At 53.3% G+C, this 16,879-nt stretch overlaps 6 protein-coding genes and 1 non-coding gene across 7 annotated transcripts; 4 read left to right on the top strand and 3 right to left on the bottom strand.

The window, feature by feature from the left end:
• The first annotated feature begins 14 nt into the window (after positions 1-14).
• Positions 15-894, top strand: BO72DRAFT_293998 (uncharacterized protein). Its single transcript, XM_040940379.1, has 2 exons — positions 15-103; positions 156-894. The coding sequence occupies exons 1-2, from the start codon at positions 52-54 to the stop codon at positions 569-571; spliced, it is 468 nt and encodes a 155-aa protein (XP_040796045.1). The 5' UTR covers positions 15-51; the 3' UTR covers positions 572-894.
• On the top strand, positions 621-1,882 carry BO72DRAFT_390498 (TPT-domain-containing protein; the record flags this gene model as incomplete). Its single annotated transcript, XM_040941814.1, has 4 exons — positions 621-866; positions 924-1,550; positions 1,608-1,798; positions 1,849-1,882. The coding sequence occupies 4 exons, from the start codon at positions 621-623 to the stop codon at positions 1,880-1,882; spliced, it is 1,098 nt and encodes a 365-aa protein (XP_040796044.1).
• Positions 1,883-5,866: 3,984 nt separating this feature from the next.
• Positions 5,867-7,194, top strand: BO72DRAFT_440708 (uncharacterized protein; the record flags this gene model as incomplete). Its single annotated transcript, XM_040943457.1, has 4 exons — positions 5,867-6,197; positions 6,326-6,403; positions 6,500-7,014; positions 7,147-7,194. The coding sequence occupies 4 exons, from the start codon at positions 5,867-5,869 to the stop codon at positions 7,192-7,194; spliced, it is 972 nt and encodes a 323-aa protein (XP_040796043.1).
• Positions 7,195-8,083: 889 nt separating this feature from the next.
• On the bottom strand, positions 8,084-9,403 carry BO72DRAFT_463355 (uncharacterized protein; the record flags this gene model as incomplete). The annotated part of the gene is made up of 2 exons (XM_040946591.1): positions 8,084-8,749; positions 8,822-9,403. 2 exons carry the CDS (start codon positions 9,401-9,403, stop codon positions 8,084-8,086), a joined length of 1,248 nt encoding a protein of 415 aa, XP_040796042.1.
• A 1,986-nt stretch (positions 9,404-11,389) lies between these two features.
• On the bottom strand, positions 11,390-12,836 carry BO72DRAFT_521876 (uncharacterized protein; the record flags this gene model as incomplete). The annotated part of the gene is made up of 3 exons (XM_040949761.1): positions 11,390-11,852; positions 11,907-12,679; positions 12,823-12,836. 3 exons carry the CDS (start codon positions 12,834-12,836, stop codon positions 11,710-11,712), a joined length of 930 nt encoding a protein of 309 aa, XP_040796041.1. The 3' UTR covers positions 11,390-11,709.
• A 1,767-nt stretch (positions 12,837-14,603) lies between these two features.
• Positions 14,604-16,459, top strand: BO72DRAFT_453136 (zinc-binding alcohol dehydrogenase family protein). Its single transcript, XM_040945905.1, has 5 exons — positions 14,604-14,969; positions 15,048-15,182; positions 15,274-15,489; positions 15,574-15,941; positions 16,046-16,459. The coding sequence occupies exons 1-5, from the start codon at positions 14,846-14,848 to the stop codon at positions 16,226-16,228; spliced, it is 1,026 nt and encodes a 341-aa protein (XP_040796040.1). The 5' UTR covers positions 14,604-14,845; the 3' UTR covers positions 16,229-16,459.
• On the bottom strand, positions 16,363-16,444 carry BO72DRAFT_t291. The gene has a single exon. It is a non-coding gene; the product is annotated as a tRNA-Ser (tRNA).
• Positions 16,460-16,879: the final 420 nt, after the last annotated feature.

Genomic DNA, 16,879 nt, shown 5'->3' with positions numbered 1-16,879 from the left:
CCACAGATTCCAAGCTACGGAGTACAGTACCTTATCAAGCTATCATCATCTATGCCGCTGCACTGGCTTGACGCAGAAGAACTGGGATGGACTGACCTACTAGGTATTTTCCCCCCCCCTTTCCCCCCCTTCGCCTTTCTGACAATGTCTTCAAGCATGGCTCGCTCTAGACGACCCTACTTCGATCGAGACTTGTACCTGCATTGCGATACGTCGATCCGGGGGAGGGCGACATTCCTGCTCTCGGCCCCATCCCTTCTTATCATCCGAAAACGGAAATCCTGAAGCACGCCCCTGGAGGGCTGAAGTAACATCAGAGTGCAACCGGGAAGAATGTTCCCTGGATCAAGCCTCTGGATCCTCTCTCAACGAGGGTATCTCAGGGTCTGAATGTTTTCATCCGTGTCACGTCTTGAGTTGGGCCCGCGGTCGTATCGACTGGTCGCCGGCGTCATGCTCCTCGCCAGTGAGACTCTACATGCGGACAAAGTGGCCCGGTGGACATAATCGTGTTGCATTGAAAATCTTCGGTCGCCTGTATCAGTCTGCAGGCCTTTCAGTGATGTCCTAAACACCAGGACAGCTTCAGCTACGCAGCAATCGCGCCCCAATCCTCCACAATGGCCACCACAGCACCGAAATTAGATGAGCGAAAGAATGAGGAGAAGAACCAAGAAGAGAGCTCGATTCACGAGCTATCCTGTTCCTCTACCACTCCTTTATCGCCTGGTAATGCAGTGTCAGAGGTAGTCTACACAATTGACGACGAAAAGACACCAGATAAGACACATTCGGAGGAACAATCAGGATCAAGCCTTCGTCTTCTTGTCTGGATGACAATCAACATTGTGTCTACTGTAGCCATCGTAAGGCACCAGAAACTCCTCATCTGAAGCAATGTGAGGCTCACTTGGATACCACAGGTTTTCACCAACAAGTCTGTCCTCTCGCATGCCATGCTTCGAAACTCCCAGGTATCATTTGCTGCATATCACTTCACGATCACTGGAGTGACCCTCTGGATCACCTCTCGACCCTGGTGTGGCTGGTTCGAGCCTAAACATGTCTCTGCATATCGCATCCTCCATCTTGTTGCAGCCATGTGCATCCAAGTGATATTCCAGAATCTTGCACTCGCACACTCTTCTGTTATCTTTCACCAGCTGGCGCGATTACTTCTTACGCCTGCAACTGCGCTGCTGAACTACATCCTCTATCAATCCAGTATCCCTCGCGCCGCATTCCTGCCTCTCATTGTACTCTGCACTGGCGTGGGGGTTGTCTCGTACTACGATTCTGTACCAACCTCAAAGAGCACTGAATCGACCTCAGCGCAGGGCATTTTCTTCGCCCTCTCCGGTGTCTGTGCCAGTGCCATGTACACCGTGCTGGTGGGCCGCTATCATAAGAAGCTGCAGATGAGCAGCATGCAGCTTCTGCTTAACCAGGCGCCTATCAGCGCAGCTGTTTTACTCTGCATTGCCCCTTGGATGGAGACTTTCCCAACCGTCTCATCTGTGCCGGAGTCCCTGTGGCTGTCTATCTTGGCGGTATGCATTCCATCCTTCCCTTGGCTCTATACATTCAGCTAACTCACCACTTTGCAGAGCGGCATTATGGCATGTCTGGTCAACCTCTCTCAATTCTACATCATCGACGCAGCAGGGCCAGTTACCAGTACTGTCATCGGCCAATTGAAGACCTGCATAATCGTAGGGCTAGGTTGGATTCTGTCAGATCATGTGGTGTCACATCAGAGCGTAGCAGGAATCCTGATGGCCTTGACGGGAATGAGTTTGTGAGTTCGCGCCCTTTCATTCGAAGATCAAGGACTAATGTTGTGATCAGGTATATGAAAATAATTCTCAAGCATCAGAAATGATGCTCAGTTGGAATAGTAATGGCGCACGGGAAGAGGTAAAAAGGCTTTATGTATAGTAGTATAATTTTTAATGCAGGGGATATGATCGAAGCAAAATTATCAAACATGGCTGTCTGATGTCGAGTCTGTGGTTTATTCGCTCCCTCAATGTCAGATACTAGATTTCCTTGTATTAGGCCTACTAACTTCACCGATTTCGCAATTTCAGAGCAGAATTATAAGCCAACAGAGGTGGAGATGAAACAAAGCAGGACCTCGGCCAATGCACACGTGACCGACCGGCTTGCAGGTGTTTGTCACATTTGTCCGCGTTCTGTCCGCGCCCTCCGCGTTTCCCTTATCGCCAACGACCCGTGTTCCTCGCCGCGTCCGTGACACGAAAATGACTTGATCTTGAACCCAACTCCCTCGTTGGACCCCAACCTGCGCCAGTCCCTCAATCCGAAAAAGCCAGGCGCTATGACAGGCCGAAATCGAAGACCCGGCAAGATCGCATGATGTCACACTGGTTCACGCCTCAGGAGTCTGATGACGATGAGAGCGTGGTCGAAGAAGCCGAGAACCTTCTGGCGCAGTTCTTGGGACCTTCCAATCTTGTGAAACGCGAAGCCACACAGTCCGTCGATCGAACCGAAACCCCGACGATCCAAGACCGATCCCCCGCCACCGGCAGCACTCGCTCGTTGACCTTACCCCGCACGCCAGAGTCTTTGAGACCGAGATCTCAGGATAAGCTGCCCATCACGGATCACTCACAAGTATCGGACTCGACCAAGGCGACGCGGGCGCGACGGTCGGGTCGTTCGCGGAAAGGCCCCGCTAACTATTACGATTGCTCCAACTACGAAGGCTTCGGGTCGAACAGTGAAGTTAGCCAAGACCACGAAGAGGCTGTGGTAAGGTCTTCGCGACCGCGAAAAGGTCCTGCTAAAAACTACGATGGGTCGAACGATGAAGGATTTGGGCTGAATCGTGAAGTTAGCCGAGGTCGTGAAGAGACTGTGGTGAGGCCTTCGCGACCACGGAAAGGTCCCGCTAACTACTATGATCGCTCGAACTACGAAGGCTTCGGGTCGCACGGTGGAGTTGGCCAAGGTCGTGAGAAGACTGAGTTACAGTCTTCACAACTGCGGAAGGGTCCTGCTAGATGCTATGATCGCTCGGATTCCGAAGGCTTCGGGTTGGACGGCGGAGCTAGCCGAGGTCGTGGAGATAATATGTTGAGGTCTTCGCGACCACGAAGGGATCGCAGTGATAGCCTGGTACCGAACCCCCCTCGGCGCAGAAGAGGTCGCAGCTACGCATCATCACCATGTTCGAGTGTCCAGCACAAGCCCGAACGACCACACCATGACTCATGCCTAGCGACCCCTCCATTGCACGATACACATTCCGGCCTAGCCAGAGATCCATCGAATACATTGACGGCACTTCTACAACAACGTCAGCTGGGACGTTCGACAGCGCGCAAGATCCGTACCCAGGCCTCCGACAACTTCGAGAGATCTTGGACTTGGAAAGGCGCTTCCGGCGATGTGATTGTCTTGGGGTGGTCGCCCGATGGTACCAAGTTCGCAGCCGGGGCAGCTGCCCAGTGCGACGAGCACAATATGGCATATAACCGAAACAACAATCTGCTGTTTGGAGATCTGACCACGAATACTTTGCAAGAGCTACCGGATCACTGGGTACCCCGACCGCGGACGAGGGCCGCCAATAACCTGAACCTTCACGATTCTCGACTCTTCATGAGTGTGACCGCCCTTGAATGGTGGGATGACGCTCTCTTCACGGCGAGTTACGACAACACCGTGAGACTGTGGCATTTATCTAGCAAGGGGACAGGGTGCTTCGAACGGTTGTGGCATGATACCAGGGTTGAAGTGATGGCCCGCTCGAAATACGTGCCCAATTTATTGGCAACGGGGACGCGTGAGATCGGCCTCTGGAGACTGGACGAACGCACTTACACATTCCTCGAAACCCGCAAATCTCGTTCGAACAAGGCTATTGAGATGGTGCCTTCCTCTCTTGCCTGGGGCACGATTCAAGAAACTGGCAATATCCTCCTTGCCGGATTGTGTGAAAAGGGCCATGATAGCCTAACGCCCGATGGCCAGTTGCTAGCTTGGCAAGTGAGCGAAGCTTCAATCACGCCCCTCAACCTCTTACCCGGCTCCCAAAACGTCTTCGATATCAAGTGGCACCCGTCTTTACCAGTTGCTGCCGTGGCGAACTACATTGCTCACTCCCCATACAAGGCCTTCAAAGAAAGCAGATCATCCGTTCGTATCTATGAGCCGCTGAGCTCGAAAGTCAGTGTCATGGAATTCGAATGCCCTGCTTTGGATATCAACGATGTGACATTTTGTCCTACGAACACGAACTACCTCACTGCTAGTTGCACCGATGGCGCGACATACGTCTGGGACTATCGCAACCCGGCAGAGATTCTCCACAAACTTCAGCATGGTGAAGTGCTGAATCCGATAGATCAGAATCAGAGTCGCGAGCAAGCAGATGTTGGCGTGAGAACGGCTCTGTGGGGCAATACGGTTTGCGAATTCTACAGTGGAGCCACCGACGGGGTGCTGAAAAAATGGAATATTCTCCGAGCTCCAGAAGATGTCCTCGAGAAAGACCTTGCAAGTCTCGACGAGGAGATCATGAGTCTCTCCTTCTCACCCGATAAAACCAATCTCCTAGTCGGGGATGCCGCTGGCGGAATTCACATGCTGTCGTCGGGACCCTTCTCGCGCACGCAGGATAATGCTATTGAATACAAACCTGCATGGGAACCACCAAGGACCGAGTCCCCCGATAAGCCAGACTCTGGAGTCGCTGCAGGCGCCGAGTTACTGCGAACCGGCCAGCTTGAGCGGCATCCTATCTATGGGGTTGGAAAAGGTCCGTACTACGATGGTCCATTCGCGGCGTGGGCGCGACCAGAGAACACGCCAGCCGATGAGCTTGCTTATACGAGGTTGGCAGACAAGTGGCAGGCTCTGCAGCTCGATGGACTTGACCCTAGGTATCGCTTTGCACTGGAAGAGAAAGACCAACAGCAGGTGGAATTGCAACGAAAGATCGCGCGGGCGCGGAACCAGCGGGCTGGTTACAAGAGACGGATCCATATGGATGCCAAGGGCATCATCGACCTGTGCAGCGACGAGGAGTCGGAGATCTCCGAGCCACCCTTCAAACCTAAGCGGCGACTGGCGGGATCCCATATGAATGTGGCAGGGGTCGATGTGATTGACTTAACCTCGGATCCGGTGCTGGCCCCAGACCCCGAGCCTCCTATCTCAACTGCACCCGCTGTCTCGTCCACACCGGTTCGTCCCCGTTTGTCGAGTCCTGTCGATGAAGATCTTTGCGAGGCGCTGGAGGAAGATTTCTGGTGGCCGCCGAACGAAACGGTGGATCCAAATTTCAAAGATGACTGAATACAATATGCATGGAACGTTGAAGACCTACCCGTTCGGTGCCCTGTGGGTAGCTAGCCATGCCTTCATATGCACCTTGATTCACGATCCGGAACTATATTTCATGTCACATAGCATCATTTAGAAAGTGAAGCTGTATTAATACAACATTCAAATGGGCAGTGTTTTGCAAATCTCTTCTTCTCATATTACTGTTCTTTACTGCAGATCTATTGGTGTTGTCAGACATACGCATACCCAACAATTACATAGTGTAAATCTACCATAAAGTTGCATACTTCCCACAGATACGACTCGGTATTCGTCCCGAAGAACAAACGCGGTTCCCCTCCGATGCCGACATCTCCGCCCACCGTCGGAAAAGCTTGCGACGAACCGGAAAAGCCCTCTTCGGGATGAACTTACCCCGCAATATCCGGGGCCCTATATATAAAAAGCGTCCTGCAGATGCAGCTACCCCAACCCTCCCCCGCACTGTCCACTTGAACTTCAATAAACACCACCACCTCCTTCCATCACCCGAGGAGGGCACCCCAAAATGAGCAAACCCGAACCGACCATCCCCTTCGAAGCCCTGCCCCTCGACCCCGCAGGCCCCCCCGGCAACGCCTGGGGCCGCTTCGGGGCCGCCGACCAACTCGGCACGTTGAACCTGCTCACGCCGGAGGTGATCGTGGCCGCGGCCAAGGAGATCCGCACGGGGGTGCGCATCTCGCTCGACTGGCCGCTGAGCATGCCCACCTACCCGAGCTTCGAGCGCGACCCGTTCCACCAGCGGATCGTGCACCGGCGGCCCAATTGCATCAATGATGATATCCTGACGTTCAATACCCAGGGGTCGACGCAGTGGGATGGGTTCAGGCATTACGGTGCGTGATTCTTCTCTATCCGGGGGCGGGGGGATGTGCTGTGGCTACGGATGATGGGTGCAGGGTGAAGTGCATTGTCATTTTCAAGCTGACTGGGGTTTGTGGGTGTGATTTTGGATGGGTGATAGCCCATCAGCAGAGCAAACGGTTCTACAACGGGCATACGCAGGAGGAGATTGAGGGGACGGATGTTCTGGGGTTGCATGGTTTGTCTCTTTCTCTATGTTTTTTGTTGTGGCAGAAATTGCCTAGGGCGAGAGGGGCAGGGGGGAAGGAGACGACTAACCCTGGGTTGTCGGTAGTGGTCACCGAGGCTGGCGGCATCACCGGCCGGGGCATCCTGCTGGACTACGCCAGCTGGGCGGACGAGCACGACATCCCCCTCGCCCCGCTGACCTCCACGGCCATCCCCGTCGCCCACCTCACCCGCCTCCTCGCCGACCACGGAGTCCAGCCCCGCCCCGCCGACATCCTCTTCATCCGCAGCGGGTTCACGCGCGCCTACCACGCCCTCTCGGACGCCGAGCGCCACGCCCTCGCCCGCCGCCCGACCCCGGACTTCATCGGCCTCGAGGCCTCCGAGGCCGCCGTGCGCTGGCTCTGGGCCCACCAGTTCGCCGCCGTCGCGGGCGACGCCCCCAGTTTCGAGCGCGCCCCCATCCGCGGCGCCCACGCCGACCCCCGCTTCAACCTGCATGAGTGGGTGCTGGCCGGCTGGGGGTGTCCCATCGGGGAGCTGTTTGATCTCGAGCGCTTGGCAGAGCATTGTCGCGAGACGCGGCGGTATGAGTTCTTCCTGGCCAGTGTGCCGTTGAAGGTATGTTTTTTTTTTTTTTTTTCTCTTTGCTGCGCCGGGGAGGGAAGGCATTGATCGGGGATGGAAGGATTCCAAGTCGGCTGGAGTTCGTTGGGCTAATTCGTGGATTTTCTTCTTTTTTCTTTTTTTTAGGTTGTTGGAGGCGTAGCGACCCCGCCTAACTCGGTGGCTATCTTCTGATCCTGGAACACGGGATGGATTCCATAAAGATCCGTGTTTGGTGGTTGAATGGTGTATATGAATGGCAGGGTATCAGAAGAATTGCAAGTTTGTACATAGTGGAGTGGAATGATTCTGGTAAGTTCGTCGTTTATGAACGTGTATGTGGATAGTAGAGATTATGAGATGTTGCCGGGTGGCAAGGTATATAGCATAATAGTACAGATTGAAGTAAAAAGACCATTACTGTCGTTATGTGCCTTCTTCAATGCATGGAGAACATCCCGCTCTAGAGTCTCCGTGGGTTCTCGTTGTGCAAGGCTTCAGGCGAATCGACGTGCCCGTGGGGATCAGGGATGTTGCAAGTCTTGATCTCTGCATTCTCTTTGTGGTGGTAGCTTCGTAGGAGATGGGAGCAACCTATTACCCTGCAGTCGCTACAGTCGATCGCTCAAGGATTGACCGCGGTCGCGTTTCATCCATGTTGTTTCACGCTGAGGTCTGGTCCGGCCCGGGTGTATAGGTAGCGCGCTGTTGTGGATCGGTATGAATGCACTGTTCAAGCGATGGGAAGGCTGGCCGAAAGTCCGACCTTCATGAGTAAAGCACCGCAGAGCGTGCTGCCACGACCGGACGATGCGTTGCACGGACTTGGAGTCAGAATTCCAGGTCAAAATATTTGAGCCTCAGTTATGCAAGAGCCCCTTGGCCGACCGGTTGCGACCGTAGGTGGTTGCAACCGAGTGCGAAAAGTCTTAATGGCGGACGGTGGTGAAAAGCCATTCTTCGAATAGGACAGCAAGGGGATGTGATGTATAACAGGCATGGCTGCAGCAATGGCAGTCTGCCATCCACGGTCGCATCGCCTACCCAAGTCACGGCAGTCATGCGCGCCATGTTAATTGATGCCTCAGGGACGGATGATGCTGTTTCTGTGTCGCTTTGAGGGGCCTATATCGCTGGGAGACGGTTCGTATGCGCTCTCCGTTGTGACTTCGATCGTCGTATGCTGCATGACCACGCCCATGGGTGCCAGCTCAAGGCCCCCTTTGCCAATCATCTCCTCGGTGGAATCACTGCGGCCTCGGGTAATTGTCGTTGACGTCGGTCCCTTCGGGTCCGCGCTCATGGCATATTGATTTGCGGCCGATGACTTGTTTCGCCGACTGGAGAGCTTGTTGCTGCTTCCTCGGGCCTCGGATTCCACCACCACACTTCGGCGGGTCACGACATACATGAAAGAATCGCAGAATCCTGAGCATGCCATGATAGAGCCCGCGAAACAGAAGTAAAGCACGCTTGGCGAATGACCCCCCGCGGACGCCATGCGACCGGCCGCCAATGGCAGGGTCAGGCAAATGTAGACGACGGGATAGACAGCCATGTGCATGATGACCCTTTTCAACCGACGCAGACTCTCGGAATTGTGCTCGCCAAGGACGGCCGCTTCAGACATCTTTTGGCGCAGTTGGATGAACATGATGGCGTAGAGTGAAACCGTGAAGAATTCGGAGGCGAAAATCCAGACATAGTGCGTCCACAGCCGCATATTTTCGTATTCGGGAGTCATCCAGCACTGTCGAGAACTCAGTTAGCCATTAATTCGCGCCGGGATATCTCCACATAAAGCAAAGACGCAAGAACTGACCCAGGCCACCGCAGGATACCACACGTATCGTCCGTGTGCAGCAATAGGAATAATGGTCATTACCACCCCAAAGACCCAGAGACCAACGACCATGCTCACAAAAACTCGGTGTTCCATTTGATAGTTGAGGCAGACATGCAGGAACGTGTGCACCGCAATGGCGAGGACGAAAAGACCACTCATTGGGTCGCCGATCTGAAGCCCCACCCCTTGCAGGAAACACGCGGCATCTGTCGCTCGCACCGCATCGATCGCAATCCAGCGGAGAGACATAATGAACCCAAAACTCTGCAGGAAATCGGCCAGAATCAAGTTGAACATGAGCACGACATATTGATTGTAACCAATGTATCGCCGATAGTACTGGCGCCAGAAGATGAATCGATATGTAATGAAGCTCAGAAGCGCGAAGGTCGTGATCATAGAAAGCAAGGCGAGTGCAGAAATCACGATCAGGCCTTTTTGTTGCAAATTGGACAGTGGACTGATCACTGCCGAGCCTTCTTCCCCACGTGAATGCAGGGAAGGGCCGTCTCTGGCCGGGCCAGCCCCCAGAAACGACTCAAGTGCGATGGTCAGCATGGCAAAAGACGTTGAAAAGGCAGGGGTTTTCCCGCTGCACCATTTGGGGCGGCGTTCGGGCTATATAATCAAGGATTTGCCCCTGGGTACCTGGCATTGGCCATGGCGCTATGTGGTGGATAGCAGGAGCTTCATATAGAGCAATGATCGGAGGCATAGCGCACCATAGTAGGCTTGTCCAACCCACACGTCAAGGTTTGCAATTGCCGATACGGGCTCGGGCGTGGACCGAAAGAAGTTATCATCCGCGACGTGCTGCGCGTGGAATCTCCACCCCGTCCGCCTTCATGTTACCTTGGCCCATACTGTTGGATTAGCCTCTAACATGAAGCGAATGGGGATCCGGAGCAGTTAGACTAAGCTTTGGGCTTGCCAATCTGGGACTCTAGCCCCTGGGACATTCGCCATTCCGACAGAAAGGGCGGACGGTGTGCAGGCAGGCAGCACGTTCTGTCTTTCACTAGTACTACTCTAGTATGTTAGCCAACGCCACGCGGCTCGCTTTGAAAAGCTTGACAAGCCCTTGTTGATCCTCGTAGGTCAGGGTCTAGGCTAGCGCTTTGGTGGCAAGTTGCAATAACTCTTCGACTGAAGCTCCCGTGTTTATGAAACATGACTCGGTCAGGGGCAACGTGCTCAGCCTGATTGGAGGAATCTTGCTAGGCTGCAGATAGCAGAGCTCGAACTTCACGCCTCGTCGTCTAGTTCGTGGGCAGCAGAAGCACGTTAGTCTAGCCTAGGTAGCAAATTTTCACCTCCCTTTCCAGAAGGGCCCAACTTACGCTTACTCCACGTGCGGGGCGCCAGCCAAGGTACTGTACGGAGTAGTCCGTACTCATGGGTATTTTGGCACCACCCACAAACCGCGTGCTTTCATCAATCGTAGTCAATGATTGTAGAAAGGTCTGGGGTCTGGGTTTTCAGTACCATGGCATGCGTGAGATAGGACAGGAAAAGTTGAGTAAATGAGGAATGGAGATGAAGAGGTTGGTTGGTGTTTGAATTAGTCACCGTTGGCTTGACTGGGTTTCAGTTGCCGATGATTCTGCCCGGAATTACCGCCCCAAATGACTCGACGTTTCTTTGGCCACTTCAATGTTCATGATGTTAGACAGATTTATTAAGTTCATTTATTCGCCATCATTATCTTGCAGCCTCTGTCTATCGGTCCATCTCATTTGACCTTTGGGCGAACGTGAACATGAATATGGCCAACTTGACTTGGACCAAAAGCAATTTCCCACACCCGCCCGCACAAGAAAGAAAGGGGAAACCTCGTCACGGTTCATTCCTGAAAGGAGCTGGCTTGGCATGGGCGCTTCCCCGTGCGATGGCAGTGAGAGATAGTGGAGCCTGGAAAGATTGACTTGTCGATCCTTTCGCCGGGATATGAGCTCAGGACATCCCATTCCTCCATGCCGCCTAAATATGTACAGTCGGAAAGGTGGTATGTGGAGTCAACGATCATGACCCAAACAAAAACGGCTTTATACGAGCACATGGCTCTCCGCGATACTTCCCAGATCTTCTCCATGGACCATCAGCCGTCCTCCTTCAGCCCTATCACGATCGCAACCAGGGTTTCGAGCTACAATCCAGTACCACGGAACCACTGCCGCAGCGAGTCAGCTCTATCGAGATCAGCAAATGGTGGATTCGATCCAAACCACGAGCCAAGGCACCAAGCGGGAAAGAGAACCAACCACTGCATGAGCTTATCACCTTCCCATTTGGTCGCCATCCACGAGGTCTAGGGTTCGCGCTCCAACTGATCGGCCTTTGATCACTCTTACTATGCAAAACACGGCCGCTTGAGCTTAGGACCCCCTGCACGATATCTGCACAAGCTTTTGAATTCACCATCTGTGGCTTGCACTAGGGCCCCATCGGTTTCTAGTCATTCAGGCTTCAGGGGAGGGGGCAGCGTGGAGGGAGTTTGCAGTTAAGTGGCTCAAATCAGTTACTTTTGATGAATACCATCGTCATTCTTCTTTGAAGTCGTGCCTTACGTTGCGTACAAGACACTGAACTCAGGAGATAGGGGCGAAGTCAAACATAGCTAGTAACCCGAAAACCAGATATGTCCTTATCTCATACCTTGGATCTCAACGCTTTCCGTTGTTGCTACAGCATTTCCCCATTTTGGAGGCCTAGTGCTTACAATCAAAGTTACTGGCTGGTCAGCCGTGGCCCGTGACCGGGGCTGAAGCAAGTCACCATGGTTCTTTATTTTATCAAATTATTGGATTTCAAACTAAAATATCTGAAAGGTATCGAAGCCTTGGGCTTGAGAGTAAGATGTCGCCTCAGACCCGGGGCAACTCTGGCGGATCATCTTGGTAGCTCTCTCGTAGCAGCTGTCGGTCAAAATAATCGTTAAGAGTACCTTGCTCGTACTGTTGCATCCAGTCATCAACGAACCCTTTGATCGCACTTCGAGAAGTCATATCTTTATGGGTATACTTAATACGCCTTATCAGACTCTAAAGGAGAAAGAACGAACCATTGACCTTGGCCAGGAAATGTTGTTCCAGTTCTTCCCTTTCCAGGGGCGACGTATTTCTGACAAATCGGGCCCCCCAATCCTCGTCCTCGTGCAACAGTGCCCAGCGGATGTACCATAACATATCCGCCTGACTCACCTCATGCATGATGAAACCGGGATAGGCCTTCAGACCTTCCTGAAACTCCGCCTGTCCGCGGCTTGAGATGCAGATCTTGACATCAAGCGGCCGGGCGGACATCCACTGCTTGAGGTGATCCAGCATCCTCGAAAAGCCTTGCTTGAAGTGGCTCAGACCATCCAGGTATAGCACAAACTTGTCGTCCGTGTAGATGTCGTCTAGCGTCACAAGCCTATTCCAGGCGTGAAGCACCTCTTCATCGTTAATAACACAAGGGTCATGGAAGCCGCGCGGATAGGAATCGCACTGCCGTGGAAAAAGGCGCGGGGCCAGCTCTGGCTTGTCGACGATGAGGGACCAGTAGATGGCCCGAAGCACTGCTTGTAGGTTCCATTCACATGATGTCTCCCGCGTGCCGTCCGTCCTCCGGAAGAAAACTATCGTCTGCGTCAGGCGCTTGGTCTTGCACCACGTCTGTAGGTGCTCGCGGGCGACCTCCGAGTGGGCAATATAATACACCATCTGCATTTTCCCGGAGCGAGGCTTGCCGGAGATGTGAAAGATTCTGTTATCCGAGTACTTGAGCCAGCTGGCCAAGGCATTTCGCGTCGGCTCCAGAGCCCAGTGGTGCTCCAGGAACATCAGGGATGGGCTGTAGGCATCCAGTAGGCACGACCTTCGCTCGTGATACCTTGGATATATGAACAAGAACCATTCCGGGCGGTAAGGCCTCCTCCCAAAGGGGAACCTACCATAACTCCTGTACCAAGCTCCGGCTTTCAGTCCGTCACAAACCTCCCGCCGAACATCTAGAAGAAACGTTCTCTCCTAATGAGAGGGTGATGATGCCGAGGACATTATGTTCACTCTGTTAGATAGCCCTCTATCGATCTTTTGCGCTTCAGGTTCTCGCGAGATGTGCTCGGTCGGATGTGAATTGAAGAATATCGAACTTCCAGGTGTCTACAGCTCTATTTATGGACGACGACTCGCCGTAGGCAGTATATTGACAACGTTCGAGCTGATGACAATTCCCGCAGACTGATAAGGGGTTGGTGGGATTCCCTTGTTTGTGGGTTCTCTCATTGCCTCATGGATGTTTACCCCCCTCCCCCAAGACGCAGATGGAGGAGGTAGAGAGGGCGGCGTCATTTCTCTGTGCGCCTTCAGCAGTTCCTCTGTTCACAGTCAATTAAGGCATGCACGCAAGTAGACTGCCCGATGATGCATACTAGTATGCACAGTTGTGTATCGAGTTCGTGCCATCCAACAGAATCAAGATACCAAATCTATTAAAGGTACCCGGTGTAATTTTCGATCACGGATGTACCTTTCCAGGGCTTGAAGGGCTTAGCCGGCCTTGGCTATACCAAAGGATTAACTTACATCCTACTTACCACTACCTTAAGACGCAGGAAGGCGCTTAGGGGTACGAGACCATTATAGTGGAATGTATTGGGCTTTAGCGGCCGAAAATATAGCTATTACATGTAGATGTTTTGAGGGCCTATTTCCCAGAGGCAGCGAAGTAAAAATTTTGCTCACAAGTGATACTCTTAGATTGAACTTGTCACCCCTGGCTTATTTAGAACAATATATTGGGACAATACATAAAAGTACGGAGACAGTGTCCCTCTTGTCCCTCTCGATAACTACGGCACCTGTACGGTTCACAGCCCTACCGCCTTCCCCTCAGGGCCGTTCTGCCTTACTCTGCATGGACAGACTGCGTACTCCGTAGGAGGGCCAATGGTCCCCCCGCTCATAATTGTATTAATCATTCGATGTACTGTAACTACTTTACTATACTCGTACAATAAGTTAGTCGGCATTTCTAAGTCACCGTCTCTGCTTCTACCATAGTGTACGAAACTGGCCACTTTGATATCCTTTCTGGTTTGCACTCTGTTGTTGCGCTTATTGACTACCTAGTACTCGTTTCTGGTCTCTTGGGTCGGGATCTGCTCTGGAGATTCACTTTCGATCATTCACCATCTCAGCCTGGACCTTGTCACATGAGGAATCGGGGACTGCTGAAAAGTTCGTTGCATCGCCCGGCTGGCTATGGGTTCAGAATTACGCTTTACAATGCTGTGTGATTAAGTGGCGCTGTCGTCGTCGTCTTCGGGATGCTGCCCTGAGAGGTGCAGTGCCGATATAACCGTTTTGGTGTATCCTCTTTTCACTCGCCACCATACTTTCTGGAACTCCCTTTGTCAGTTCTCAATGGCAAGCATCCATAGGGTCGCTATACGTCAACTGTTGAGCCCCATGAAGGCCCAAAGCAAGTTTATTGGCTTGCAATAAGCAACCCGACAGCCAAACCATCCAGAGACGTATGATTGATTGTAATTGTCATTAGTATACAATCTGAAGGTAGCTTGTCTGGGCTGTAATTAGTCCTGCCAGGAGGGGTACAGTACCTGCCACAGTCACATCTGTCGCCGTAGCCCCATGCCGTAGCCCCATGCCGTAGGCTGGGGCCGGCGAATCCCCTCGGGAGGCCTTTAGCCTCCCGGCTTATTCTTGCATTGCATCTGGTCCGTGGGCCCGTTATCTTCTGTCATCGTTGAACTGCCTTCTCAGAAGCGGTTGATTACACATGTATGTACGCCACGGCGAGGGGTAATACGAGGATCGCTTCTCACCATATAGTCACTGTACCTAGGTTGATAGAATTGAATAGCACCGGGCACCCGTTGACGTATAAGTATGGTAGAATGCTCCATCGTCGCCCATTCTCCAGGTCTGCATTAAATCCAAACCTTGCTTTCATAGTGAGTCGATTCGCCTGAAACTACCCTCTCCTCAAGCCAAAATGTCGAACCTAGCGCTGGTGGTGCATGGGTCCGAGCTCCGACAAGAGTCGATTGCCATCCCCTCGCCAGCCCCGCACCAAGTCCTGGTCCGTTTGTCTCACGTTGCTCAGAATCCGACCGACAGTGAGTAGTCTCCCTTCCCCCACCTTCGTATCTATCATACCTTTACCCTAGTGGCATCTCTACTGAAACCGAATCCAGTCCAAGCCCTCGATGGAAAAGCCTTCGGGGATGGAGCCGTGCTCGGCTGCGATTTCGTCGGCGAGGTCGTGGCGTTGGGCGATGCCGTGACGCGATTTGCCAAGGGGGATGTCGTGGCAGCCTTGATCTGGGGTGGTGAGTCAACTTCTCTATCAGACCCTCTCATTTCGCAGACCCACAAGACCTGGCGGTGGAGGCTGATGAGGGGGGATCCGCAAAAAACCAGGCGAAATCCCCGGTCTCGGCGGGTACAGTCACTACACGCTGGCCGACGAACGCATCGCCTTCAAGCTGCCTCCGGGGGATGGGATCTCCCGCGAGGAAGCGAGTACCGTGCCCCTGGCCGCCGCGACGGCATGGCTGGCTCTATTCGCCAAGGGGTGTCTGGATATTGATCGCGATCGGTGCCAGGGGAGGAGTGTGCTGGTCTGGGGTGGTAGCTGTGCGTGACCTCCCTCTTTCATAGCGAGCAAATCTTGACAGAGACCTTGTGCTTACTGATGAGTGGACTGACGACCATGGGTAGCGAGCGTCGGTCTATACACCGTCCAACTCGCCTCCCTGTACGGCCTCGAGGTAGTGACCACATGCAGCCCGCGCCACGCCGATCTGGTCCGCGCGTCCGGCGCCGCGCACGTCTTCGACTACCGGGACGCGGACGTCGTCGACAAGATCCGCACGGCCGCGCCCGCCCTGCACTACGTCTTCGACACGATCGGCAACGAAACCTCGTCCGTGATCGCCTCGCGGGCGGTCCGGGCCGGCGGCAATGTCTGCACCGTGCGGCCAGGCAAGACCTACAGTGAGAATGTCGCGTCGGGGGTCCAGGTGACGAGTGTGTTGGTGTTCACGGCGTTCCTGAAGGACCATTCGTATGGGCCGTATAAGTGGCCGGTGAGTCTGCTTGTTCTATGTGGTTGCGGCAGGGGAGAATGGATTTGAGGGGGCTGTTGTTTGTGGATCGATAGACTGATACTTTGTCGCTTTGGGGACGGCAGGCATCCCAAGAGGACCATGAGCTGGCCAGTGAGTTCTTCGACCTTGTGCCGGATCTACTGGCGTCGGGGAAGATTAAGCCGAGTCGGCCGAAGGTGCTGGGAGGACTGGAGGCTGTGCCGGATGGGTTCCAGGAGTATCGGGATGGGAAGATCTCGGGGTATAAGATCGTCTATCGGATTTGATGGCACGTGAATCTAGGGTTGCAGAGAAAAGTTGTGAACGGGAGCTGTAGATACGACTAAGCTTTAGGGTCAAAGAAAGGCCAAGCGGCCAAGAGGAGATTGAAACGTGAGGCCGAAGCGGAAAAAGCAAAAAACGACAGCAGTCGGATTTGAACCGACGCCTCCGAAGAGAATAGATTTCTAGTCTATCGCCTTAGACCGCTCGGCCATACTGTCTTGTGTGATAGAACCAACAACAACGCACAATATGTACCTGGCTCCTTATGACATCCCACTGAAGTAACATTTGATGTTTAATTTGACTTTAGCCGGCGCTCAGTTGGCGAGTGCGTGTCTACCCCGCAATGGTGATCAATTTAAACTACCATCCGGCTTGTGACGGAAAATATCGAGCGTGGCTTAACGCGAAAATGAGCAGTGTCATGTGACGAGCCCTGAATCGGGCCTCGGCAGGCCACTCGACGACCCAAAAAGCAAGCAAGCAAGCAAGCAGCTCTATTCTATTGTAAGCAACGTGGAGGAGGACCAAATTCGAGGCCTTCTCTTGAGCGGGTCAAACAATTTTACGGGGTCGCTCTCCGTTTCAACCGGTGGTTCTGGATTTTCGACCTGAGCTATGTTCACTGGTTGTTCTCCTTAGCCATCTCATAG

Source organism: Aspergillus fijiensis (assembly GCF_003184825.1).
Source record: "Aspergillus fijiensis CBS 313.89 unplaced genomic scaffold BO72scaffold_84, whole genome shotgun sequence".
Lineage (NCBI taxonomy): Eukaryota > Fungi > Ascomycota > Eurotiomycetes > Eurotiales > Aspergillaceae > Aspergillus > Aspergillus fijiensis.
Note: the sequence above shows the minus strand (reverse complement) of the source record. Positions and strands in the feature narration are given on the sequence as shown.

Coding starts and splice junctions, on each gene's coding strand:
- BO72DRAFT_293998 (XM_040940379.1), top strand. CDS start 52: ATGCCGCTGCACTGGCTTGACGCAGAAGAACTGGGATGGACTGACCTA. Junction 104..155: donor GGGATGGACTGACCTACTAG/GTATTTTCCCCC, acceptor AATGTCTTCAAG/CATGGCTCGCTCTAGACGAC.
- BO72DRAFT_453136 (XM_040945905.1), top strand. CDS start 14,846: ATGTCGAACCTAGCGCTGGTGGTGCATGGGTCCGAGCTCCGACAAGAG. Junction 15,183..15,273: donor GGCAGCCTTGATCTGGGGTG/GTGAGTCAACTT, acceptor GCAAAAAACCAG/GCGAAATCCCCGGTCTCGGC. Junction 15,942..16,045: donor ATGGGCCGTATAAGTGGCCG/GTGAGTCTGCTT, acceptor TGGGGACGGCAG/GCATCCCAAGAGGACCATGA.